Here is a 12,352-nt window from a genome sequence, read left to right as displayed (position 1 = left end):
CGATGTGTAGGCAAGGAAGTGCACATTGGGGGAGGACCCCTTACCTCAAAACGTGCTGCTGGGTACGTTAAAACACTCATTTACCCCAGGACGTGCTGCTGGGTACGTTAAAACACACATTTACCCCAGGACGTGCTGCTGGGTACGTTAAAACACTTACCCATTTACCCAAAGACGTGTAAGGTACGTGTGTTTACTTACCCAGCACGTGTAGGGTAGAGAAGAGACTGACTGGGGGGTGAGAGGAGACCTGACATTCGTACACCCCATCATCTCGTACCTGCACGTACCGTATGTGAAGCTGCCAGTCCTGTAGGGGAAGACCAGAGACCATTAGAGACCAGAGACCATGGGCCCAGATTCACGAAACAGTTACGCAAGCACTTACGAACCTGTACATTTCTCTATCCTTGACGGCTTTGGTTACATTTATTAAACAGTTTACAAGCATGAAAACTTGCCAATCAGCTGCTGCTGTTGTTATAAACAGCCTTCTGGTGCTTCGGAGTTCATTAACTGTTTAATAATTGTAAACACAACCGCCAAAGATTGAGAAATGATGTACAGGTTCGTAAGTGCTTGCGTAACTGCTTCGTGAATCTGGTCAGAAACCATGAGGCTCCCGTACGAAATATAAAGGTGGTAGAGAACCTCATGAACCTCATTGTTACCTCATGAGAGACCACTAGAGAATGCGAGATACATTCTTATATTTTTAAGGGATTAAAGAATGTTCGTATTCTGAGAGGATTAAAGACCGTTCGTATTATTAGGGATTAAAAACCTTCATATTCTTAAGTATTAAAAAAAACACGTTCGAATGCTAAGGGATTAAAATGTTCGAATTCTCTGGAATTAAAAACCGTTCGTATTCTTAGTGGATTAAAGTCCATTCGTATTCTTAAGGGATTAAAGACCGCTGCGCTGTGGAATTCAACTGCAATTCAAGGAAGTCTGAATTCCCGCAAACTCTTAATTGTCTTGAGAGTCAAGTAATCCACTCCGTCGGCACTACAATAAATATTTTTCCTATCTAAAGTTTAAAATCTGAATTACTGTGCCATTTCCAATTACTGTGCAGTTATGAACACTTTATAACAAAATTAAAAAATAAAAATTCAACAGGATAAATTCCCCAAATAAAATATAAAATTTAATACCCAGCGTGTTAACTATCGTCGCTAACAATAATGGTTTTCCATATAAAAATAATACAGTACATTGTTTATGAAATTGTGAATAAGTACAATTTTTTTACATGGTGCCATGGAGGTCCCCTTAACCAACACCGTGGCCAATCCTAACCCAGAAACCCAACATGCTCTGAAATCAACCCAAACCCAGAAACAACTTTACCTTTCACACACAAAACACAAGACCACATACACGCAAAAACATGCAAACAGTAAGTGAAATAGCATCTAAGAGAATACCCAACTGACTGGAGTCAGAGAGTCACACTTACGGGCACGAAGTCTGTCTGTCTCATAGAATAACAGAGTACCTCAGGGATCGATGCTGGGACCTATTCTATTTCTTATGTTAATGACCTAAGCATAGGAGATTGTTTGCGAATGATTCAAAATTAATAAAGAGTAGAGCCAGGTAAATATTCTAAGACACTCCAAGATAACTTAGACAAGCTGTAGAATTGATTGGAGAAATGGGTAATAGAGTTCAATACAAACCAGTGTAAGGTGATGGAAATGGGAAGCAGAAACAGGAGACCTGAATGAAGGGGGAAACTGGAGAAAACGATCAGTGAGTGAATATTAAACGAGGCCTATGAGCCAATAGGCCTTCTGCTGTTACTTTTAATCTCGTGTTCTAACTTCAGAAGCGCACATAAATAGAATAGCATCAGCAACATTACAATGAAACGATTCAAAGCATCATTTAGGAACCGAAATAAGCAACCCTTGTTGACCAGACCACACTAGAAAGTGAAGGGACGACGACGTTTCGGTCCGTCCTGGACCATTTTCCTGGTCCAGGTTTTACTGACTGACTTGAGAATGGTCCAGGATGGGCCGAAACGTCGTCGTCCCTTCACTTTCTAGTGTGTGGTTTGGTCAACGTATTTCAGTCACGTTATTGTGACTCCTCGTCTGCATAAGCAAGCTTTATTTAGGTCGCAGTCCCCCACCTACGTAAGACCTGTCTCAGAATATGCTGCCCCCATCGTGCAGCTCATTAAAAAAAAATATTAAACAAGAAAACTAAATAAGAGGTTTCAGAGGTTTGCAACAAGGCTCGTCCAGGAATTCCAAAGACCTGGTAAGAAAAAAGAAATAGACTTGACGTCACTAGAGAAAAGAAAAGGCTATATATAGGACTTATAGAATGTTTAGGGCAATTGAAAGTAACTAAGAAGAGACGTTTAAAATGAATACCAGTAGAACTAAAGGCCCTGGAAGGCAACTTGAGAAATAAATGAGACACAGATGCGAGAAAGTTTTCTCGTAGTGTATGGGTAGTGGAAAAAAAATAGAATGGACTAAATGAGCACATTGTAGAGGCGAACTCTATTCATAATTTGAAATGATAGAAAAATAGGACAGGAATTACTCTATTAGACAACCAGCTCCCTAGATAAGCGGGGGTCCAAGAGCTAAAACTCGATCCTGCAGCTACAAATAGGCGAGTATGTACAGGCAGAGCGCTTCTGGGAGATATTAACATTAACATGTAGAGACGTAGCTCGTAAAATTATCAAGAATATTACATTACACAAGAATATTAGATTATACAAATATATTAAATTTGTAATAGAGATAATTACATTAGCTCATGGAAGAATTTAGTCAGAATTGGTATATACAATAATATTCTGTGGTCCTCCGTTCGTAAATGTTTGCACGAGTAACGTTAGTGTTAGGAAAATATATTAAAATCCAAATATTTTTAATAGGAAAATATATTAAAATCCAAATATTTTTAATAGGAAAATATATTAAAATCCAAATATTTTTAAGTGTAATTCAAAATCAGGTGGAACTTCAATGTCCTGAAGTTATCTCTGGAGGCTGGGGTCTCCAGCAGAGTATGATACACAGACTCTTTTAGGAGACAATCGAAAAGATGTAACTCTCACCAATGTAACCACTGAATGAGATCTTAGGGGGTGTGAATATCTTAAGTGGGGGCTGAGGGTGACAGGTTATCGTTGCCCCCAGATAAAAAACCCCACTGATGAATATCTATATATCAATATCATCCTGTCATAAAATTAAACTTAATATATACAACTCATCAACTGCTATATTGTGAGTGGAAACTGATGACAGATCTGCTCACATGTTAAAAATATTGCACTCAAATGTGCTAGAAAATTAATGTGTCTGCAGGTACAAATAAGTGATTACAAATAGGTGAAAACCCACCTACACGACAAAGAGTACTGGGAAGACGGGACACCACGACCGTAGCTCTCATCCTGTAACTACACTTAGGCAACTACACTTAGGCAATTACACACACACACAGATCGTGGAAAATAAACATTTATAATTTCAAAAGCAGATGAGATCGGAACTCATTGCATTAAACAAACCGGAACTGCATATGCAGGAGCCATGAGAGAAAGCACTCGCCATCTAAGTAATTCTGACGCTGCATTAAAAGGGGGTTAAATGCAATCGCAACATGAATGTAAAATAAAGTGTATGTAATCTTGCAGGGGGGCGAGGGGGGGGGGGGAGATATGGAAGGGTGTGTGAGGGGAGGGGGGGGGAATCAGAGAGAGAATATTATCAGGAAAAGGAAAAGTGTCTTGGCAAAGTGGATGGACAATTATGCTCGTATTACCAAGAGAAAAGGTGGAAGGAAATGCCATTTTTTCCATTAGTTCACTCCCTGTGTCTTCGCATTCATCTCTGTTCCCCCTTCCCTACACTCATTACCGTTCCCCCCCCCCCAGTGAGGGGGGGAGGGGAACGGTAGCGACGCCAGTGTAGAAGCTTAGATCCACATTTCCATCCTTCAACCAATCGCTTCCCCAGTAACTGAGATAAACGAGACACAAGGGAAACCGCGAGTAATAAGGGGGGGACGTAGGATGGCGGGGGGACGTAGGATGGCAGGGGGACATGTAGGTAATTTCGTGGACTAAAACGATTCGACGAGGCTAAAGATAGAACAGCAAGAGAGAGAGAGAGAGAGAGAGAGATGTCTCAGCCCTCACCTGAATACGTACGGGAACGACCCGTCTAATTCACATCAATCTCGGTAAGATGACCCTCTGGTCAATCATCGTATCAATCAGGTCATGATGGTCACATCTAGCAGGTCACCCCTTTTGGTGAATGGTAATTGACGACGGTTCTTTTTGATGGTGAGATAGAGACAACTCACCCAATCTTAGAGGGTCAGTTTGACGGAGCCAGGTAGGGGCCAAGTTGGAGCCAGGTAGGGGCCAAGTTGGAGCCAGGTAGGGGCCAAGTTGGAGCCAGGTAGGGGCCAAGTTGGAGCCAGGTAGGGGCCAAGTTGGAGCCAGGTAGGGGCCAAGTTGGAGCCAGGTAGGGGCCAAGTTGGAGCCAGGTAGGGGCCAAGTTGGAGCCAGGTAGGGGCCAAGTTGGAGCCAGGTAGGGGCCAAGTTGGAGCCAGGTAGGGGCCAAGTTGGAGCCAGGTAGGGGCCAAGTTGGTGCCAGGTAGGGGCCAAGTTGGAGCCAGGTAGGGGCCAAGTTGGAGCCAGGTAGGGGCCAAGTTGGAGCCAGGTAGGGGCCAGGTAGGGGCCAAGTTGGAGCCAAGTTGGAGCCAGGTAGGGGCCAAGTTGGAGCCAGGTAGGGGCCAAGTTGGAGCCAGGTAGGGGCCAAGTTGGAGCCACGTAGGGGCCAAGTTGGAGCCAGGTAGGGGCCAAGTTGGAGCCACGTAGGGGCCAAGTTGGAGCCACGTAGGGGCCAAGTTGGAGCCACGTAGGGGCCAAGTTCAAGCCAGGTAGGGGCCAAACTGGAGCCAGCTAGGGGCCAAACTGGAGCCAGCTAGGGCCAAACTGGACCCAGCTAGGGCCAAGGCGTCAAGTGAGACAAGCCGAAAATCCACATTTAAACATTCGACTAAAAACAGTATCAACAGAACACAGAGGAACGAGTCTGCCAGCATACTGGGAGGCGGCTCATGCACCAGCACCCTGCAGGGGTCTAGGACAAACGTATCATTAGAGACAGATTGTACTCACATTCTCGTGTTTGATGTAGCGAACCTGGAACCTGTCGTCGCTGCTGTAGGCCTGCGAGCCGACGGTGAGTAGGTGGTAGTCCCTCCGTCTGATCCACGACACCTGTGAGGGAGAGAGAGCGTCAGATTGAGAGCCAGAGAGAGCGTCAGAGAGAGCGTCAGAGAGAGCCAGAGAGAGCCAGAGAGAGCCAGAGAGAGAGCCAGAGAGAGAGCCAGAGAGAGAGCCACAGAGCGTCAGAGAGAGCGCGCCAGGTATTACACTCTCCACCTGATTCATGACAACGATAGGGCAAGGCGAGTCATTAAGGCCAGGTAAGGACTCATTAGGACAATGCCAAGCGCGGCCAGAAGCAGCAGATAAAGTGAACTTAGAGGAAATGTAAGAGGTAAAGCAGGGATAAGAAGCGACACTCAATGGGAAAGGAAATACCATTAAAGGTCGAGAACGCTCTCAAGTTCTCCAGTAATGTTTTTCCAATGTTTATCCTCAATAAATAACTACCATAAATTAAAGACAGTATGTATACAATACATACTGTCTATTGTATACATAGTATGTATACAATATATCGCAGGTGTAATTGACAGCCGGTTCTCGCTAGTCCAACGTCTAGAAACAGTACTACTACTAGTGCGCCCCAACCAAACCAACCAGAGGACCAACTAACAGAAAACGGGACATTATGTCAATGGTTCTCCCATTTTCTTGTACATAACAGTTCTTCTTAGGTAAATATATACAAAATACGACGCGTTATAACGAGAAGAAATGGCTTCCATTACAAGACACTCGTGTCCACGACGAAACAGGTTGTGCACTTTACCCGGAATGGAGAAACAGGGAGCCGGTCGGCCGAGCGGACAGCACGCTGGACTCGTGATCCTGTGGTCCTGGGTTCGATCCCAGGCGCCGGCGAGAAACAATGGGCAGAGTTTCTTTCACCCTATGCCCCTGTTACCTAGCAGTAAAATAGGTACCTGGGTGGTAGCTGTCACGGGCCGCTTCCTGGGGGTGGAGGCCTGGTCGAGGACCGGGCCGCGGGGACACTAAAGCCCCGAAATCATTTAGGACAGTAGACAGAGGCAGGAAATTGTCTATATAGCAATTAAATCTTCCATATAGCACTTGCAAGGGGTCAGGATAAGGATTTGAGATAACACTGGGGGAAAGGAATGGTGCCCAACCACTTGTGAACGATCGAGGAATTGAACGCCGACCTGCATGAAGCGATCCCGTCGCTCTACCGTCCAGCCCAATCACTTGGGCTTGTAGACGAGGAAGGAAAAAAAAAATAGTCATGCTAATCAAAATATTGGTGCCAATTCATACTCTCAACAATCGTAATTAAAATTTCCAACGACAATTTACAGCGGCTACCAGACGCTTGATGGTCTAAGCGGCCAGCAATCTATGGGAGGTGATTAGACCCCAAGCACCATGTTAGACCCATTAGCCCCCCGTGGGAGAGGAACACTTACGGTCATTCCTAGAGCCAAGGAGGAGAAAATCAGGAGGAAAGACCTCAATGTTTACCAAACTAACACAGTGAGCTAGCTAGTCTAACAGTGAGCTAACTAAATTAACAGCGAGCTAACTAGCCTAGCAGTGAGCTAACTAACCTAACAGTGAGCTAACTATATTAACAGCGAGCTAACTAGCCTAGCAGTGAGCTAACTAGCCTAACAGTGAGCCAACTAGCCTAACAGTGAGCCAACTAGCCTAACAGTGAGCCAACTAGCCTAACAGTGAGCCAACTAGCCTAACAGTGAGCCAACTAGCCTAACAGTGAGCCAACTAGCCTAACAGTGAGCCAACTAGCCTAACAGTGAGCCAACTAGCCTAACAGTGAGCCAACTAGCCTAACAGTGAGCCAACTAGCCTAACAGTGAGCCAACTAGCCTAACAGTGAGCTTCGAGAAGCGGAGGCGTGTAGCGACCTATGCGTAGGTCAGCGTGACAATGCGTTTCAATGCACCAGGGGAGGGAGGGATGGATGAACCCCTCAGAGTAACGCATGCCAGAGAGGGGAGTGTTGAGAGTACACTCAGCCTATCTAGAGTGCTGAGGTGTGTACTCTCTGCTCCTAACCTTCCCCCTCTTCACTCGAGTATGAGCACGTACTGCTGTTTTTGTTGCAAGTAGCACAGGCTATGGTGATCCCGGAGTGGCCTTACTTGCCACAGGAATGGGGCTATAACTCAGCAGGTACTGCTCCCATAAAAGATATATACCTATTGGGTTCGTGGGGGGGGGGGGGGGGTTGTGGACTACCACCATAAAGGGAATAGATCAAATGGAGGGATAGGGGGGGCTGATCTCCCTCCATACTGATACAGGAGGCGGTGTATTACCCAATATACCCCACAATAATGGGTATATTGGGTATACCCCTAAGGCAGGGACGCCATATTGGGTATACACCAAGGGGAAGGACCCTATAATGGTCATATGGATTATGTACATATAAGTACTCCTGTTAGTTCTCAGATCTGACACTCCGTAAAAAAATGAAACTGTTGTTGCCTTCCCAGAAACGTGCCAACACGAACAACCCGCTTAAACTGTGGAGGACGAGTGTCAGCAAACATAAAAAAAATTTACAGCGCTCTAAGTTTTGTTAAAACCTCGTAATTTTGATCTATGGTTCGACTCTGTTAAAAAAGCGATGTATTAGGAGCATAGGTTGTTTGATATCAATAAACAGATTTAAGGCCACTATATCACGACTGCCTCGGCTCACTGAAATTGGATAGTTACCAAGTATGAGTAAATGATAGTTACGCATAGTTCCTCAGTCCCCAGGACTGGTTCTTCCACATCCACGGGCTCACCATAGCCCGTGCTATTTGGAACTTGTTCCAAGTAGCGAATCTTAAACAACAACTGGTTCTTCCTGCTGGGTCTTGGCTTGGGAGTCGACCGAGCAAGCACAGTATCTGTTCTCAGAATACTCTACAAGACGAGCGGAGTGCATCACGTCCTCTCAGGGCTGGAACACAGCCACGACTGCTGTCTTCTTCAGTATTAGACTCACTGCTTCGAAACAGTTCGAGTCAGCCAATGGGAGCTTGGGGGGCGTGTCACCCAGGCCGCCCTTCAATCAAAGACCCAAAAGTGATTCCATGCACCCGCCAAACCCTCTGTTTATGAATGAAAAACGGTTTACACACGACTCACAACTGATGACGTTCGAACACTTCCGGAACAAGTGCTTCACTGACGACTTGTGTACGAACCACAACGCTGTAAATGCTTCACCCACGTACTACAATAACAAATAATCGCCAACAGAACCTAAACACCTAACCTAACCTATGCCAATATATACACAATATGCTAATATATATTAATATTAATTTATATTTGAGAAAATTCCCGTTTTGAATGAATGAACAGCATGTTAAAATTGACAAATGCTTGTTTGGGGTCGACCGCTGGATGGAATGAACTTGGTGTGAGGACGGGTTGTGGCATCATACTTGGAACTCTCCAATCATTGTATACCTTGTTAATTACATAGGAATATATAGGCATTTATACACATCAGTATATATATGCCATCCTATCACCTAGTATGTAGCATTTTTCAACAGAATCAACAAATTCGTTAAAAATACGAATGTATTAGGGAATATAAAGTACCGGAATATTAACATTTTCTATGACTCGGCCTCCGTAGGTAGGCGAGTTACTTCGGTTCATACGTTTTTGGTTTAGCAAAATAGTTACATTTATATTAACGGAGAAACAGGCCGGACAGGCCTGTATAATCAATGGCTAAATCCTCGTTAATCCGGCCGTCACGAATGGAAAATATTTCACACATGATTCAGACCTGTAGAGCCGGCTACAGGACGTGGCACTCCCCAGGGAGGGCCACAGAACATGGCACTCCCCAGGACTAACCATCACGTCCACTCTGTGCTAAATTTTGTCCTCCGACACACACTAATTGCGAATTATTCCTCACGCAGTCAAGCCTGCATCACCCTCCCGACCGAATGAGGAGGTAGAGGGAGAGGGAGAAGAGACTAGAGGGAGAGGAAGAGAGAGAGAGAGAAGGAGAGGAAAAAACAACACACCCTCCCCCATCCCTCTACATTAAAAATTCACCAACAGTAAAAGGACATTAACAAAGAAATAACAACAGCAGCTGGGATAGCAGGGCTCTTGTCCTAACGATATCTCACCATGATAACTATCAGAGGCAGACTGTTGTTGGGGGAGTGCAACCATTGGTCCCCTGGTTAAGCAGGAGACAAGAACCACTGAACTACACACACCCATATCACCAACTAGCATTATCCTCCTTTCGTTACTAGAGAAACTGGCTAGTAAATAGAACAGCTGAACTTTGACCTCCTAGCAATGGTAAGGATTTACCGAAGAGGAAAATTGTGCTTGAAAAGCGAATTAGGGGATGTGTGCAAGATGATAACAGTCACACAAAGGGGAGAGAGAGAGAGAGAGAGAGAGAGAGAGAGAGAGAGAGAGAAAGGGAGAGAGAGAGAGAGAGAGAGAGAGAGAGAGAGAGAGAGAGAGAGAGAGAGAGAGAGAGAGAGAGAGAGAGAGAGGATTTGGTCATCCTCCATTCTTGGAAATCATTTGACACTCAACATTCAAGTTTCCTACTCAAGTTAGATAAGTAGGAGACAGGGCTTGGGAGCTTACGCTCTACTTTGTAAGTACACTTAGGTTAGCACATCTGTGTAAGTATACACACACATATACACCCCCCACCCCCCACCCCCCACACACTTGTATTTTGAAATATATATATTTTGATATTGATTTAATAATATTTTTTATAATGGCATTTATACACGCATATTATATACATTGTCAAGTTTAAATGACGTTTATAACTAAAGAAAATAGAGTTACGTGTCATTTATAAAACAAGATACATTAGCATTGTATGACATTGAGCAATAAAATGTGTTTTAATTTATTAGATTTATTTGAATAAAATCTATTAATGTTATTTCCCATCGCTCATACCGTGCACCCACACACACACACACACACACACACACACACACACACACACACACACACACACGGGTATACAGGCACACATATATACAAACATATCCAGTTCACATATAAAATAACCTCTATTAATATTTACATCAAAGAAAGATGACCTGATTCACGTAAGGATGACCTGACTTACTCAAGGCTGACCTGACTTACTCAAGGCTGACCTGACTTACTCAAGGCTGACCTGACTTACTCAAGGATGACCTGACTTACTCAAGGCTGACCTGACTTACTCAAGGCTGACCTGACTTACTCAAGACTGACCTGACTTACTCAAGACTGACCTGACTTACTCAAGGCTGACCTGACTTACTCAAGGCTGACCTGACTTACTCAAGGCTGACCTGACCTACTTAAGTCTGACCTGACTTACATAAGTCTGATCTGACCTGACCTAATGGTGTACTTCATTTATAATTTCCTCCTCAGACTTAGATTGACATTTGGTCTTTAGTCGATAAATCTTCTTCGATCCAGGGACTATTCTTAAAACATTCTTACAGTGTTATACTATTCTTAGCGACGTCCATGGCTGCCTATAACAATTGTGTCAATTGACTCACTCAATTTCTGCAGCTTTTCAGCTTATTGGAATTATTCCACCTTCCTTCACAATTTCACTCTCAACTTGTTGACCAGACCACACACTAGAAGTTGAAGGGACGACGACGTTTCGGTCCGTCCTGGACCATTCTCAAGTCGATTGTGACTTGAGAATGTCTCTCAACTTACCATTACTTCACGAAAACTGATTTGTTGCAACCAGTGCTCACCTTTATTGCACTGCAAATTTCAATGCTATTGTCCACAACGTGAAATTTAAGGTGGTTTAGTGATGTTAATAGCGCCGTGGTTCATACGCTTCCTCGGACCTAACGAGCGATATCGTCCTTGTTGTTTAGGGTCGTTCGCATCTGTTTAGGCCAAACCACTTTAGATTTGACGCTGATTTATATGATATTAATTGATGTTAAGAAACTCAGTAATATTCAGTTTTTAATTTGTAATTTAATTTGAAACTCAGTAATATTCAATTTTTTAATTGTTCTTGGTTTTCATTTTGCTTCCGGATCACAAGAATAATTATTCTCATTCTTTTTTTGGCATTCATTCTAACTTGTCAGAATTTTTGGTTGATGATGTTTATAGTTGGTTAAATTCTGGCTTGGAAACAGGGCCTTTTTTGAGCCTTTTGTTTCTCTTCCTCCTCCTCCTGTTCCATCGTTCTGTTCCATGCTCCTTTACGTGCCTTTTCTTTCATTCTCGTTTTCCTGCTTTCTGTTCCAGCTTTCTCAAGGCCCTTGACTAATGTCCTCAATAATTTTAAACTAAATAAATTCTTGGAATATTTTTCATAAGAAAGTTGAAGCCAAACTGAAAACGAAATTCGTTGCAAAATTGGTTACAAATATATATAGTATATATTATGTATTATATTGTATATATTATATATATTTTATATCAAATATATATATGTGTGTGTATTCACAAAACGGAGGAAAGTCCTGAAAGGCATTAGTGGTGGGAACGCGACTCCCTATAGTCACGAACCAGAAGACGGAGTGGACAATTCACTACAAGGAAACGAAGCCCACTAGACTTGTTCTTGAAGAACTCCTCCGACACCAAGTGAAACGCCTTGAAAAGGAGGAATATCCTCTATACTCTCAGATTAAGATTTGGTTTGAGATTCTTAGGTTTGAGAAGTGTCAGCACCAACGACCTTAATACATGGTCAACAAGGTTCCATCAAATAACATATAATTTCTATTCACAACCAGATTATCACTAGATCCTTTCTAAGATTATTCCTTAAGTGCAAAAGAAATTAAGAAATATAGGAAAATATAGTTTTAGAATAACTGATGTAAAACTTTCTGTTATATTAAACAGCAGCAACACACACACACACACACACACACACACACACACACACACACACACACACACACACACACACACACACACACACATACACACACACACACAAACACACCACACACACTCTGAAAGCATCACATACAAGCACTAACTACCCCTACCAAGAAACCACTCACAGTGATAAATCACCCCCCCTCCCCCCCCCGTTTAAAACAACTCACACACACACCACATGTAAAAAGGAACATTAAA

The 12,352-nt window shown here is 43.5% G+C and overlaps 1 protein-coding gene across 4 annotated transcripts in view; it reads right to left on the bottom strand.

Moving 5' to 3' along the window:
• Nucleotides 1-12,352, bottom strand: part of LOC123766709 (neural cell adhesion molecule 2) — a 221,718-nt gene that overhangs the window by 18,780 nt on the left and 190,586 nt on the right. For 3 of the 4 annotated variants that reach the window (XM_069307675.1, XM_045755988.2, XM_045755989.2), the window contains exons 4-5: nucleotides 5,177-5,278; nucleotides 202-310 (exon numbers count right to left, since the gene is read on the bottom strand). In XM_069307675.1, coding sequence (XP_069163776.1) covers nucleotides 202-310; nucleotides 5,177-5,278 — 211 coding nt within the window. Of the gene's footprint in view, nucleotides 1-201; nucleotides 311-5,176; nucleotides 5,279-8,007; nucleotides 8,211-12,352 lie in introns of those variants that run through there. The other variant, XM_069307676.1, reaches the window with a different exon arrangement.

This window comes from Procambarus clarkii, chromosome 60 (assembly GCF_040958095.1).
Source record: "Procambarus clarkii isolate CNS0578487 chromosome 60, FALCON_Pclarkii_2.0, whole genome shotgun sequence".
Classification (NCBI taxonomy): domain Eukaryota; kingdom Metazoa; phylum Arthropoda; class Malacostraca; order Decapoda; family Cambaridae; genus Procambarus; species Procambarus clarkii.
The sequence above is the reverse complement of the archived record's forward strand: the minus strand, read 5'-3'. Positions and strand labels throughout refer to the sequence as shown.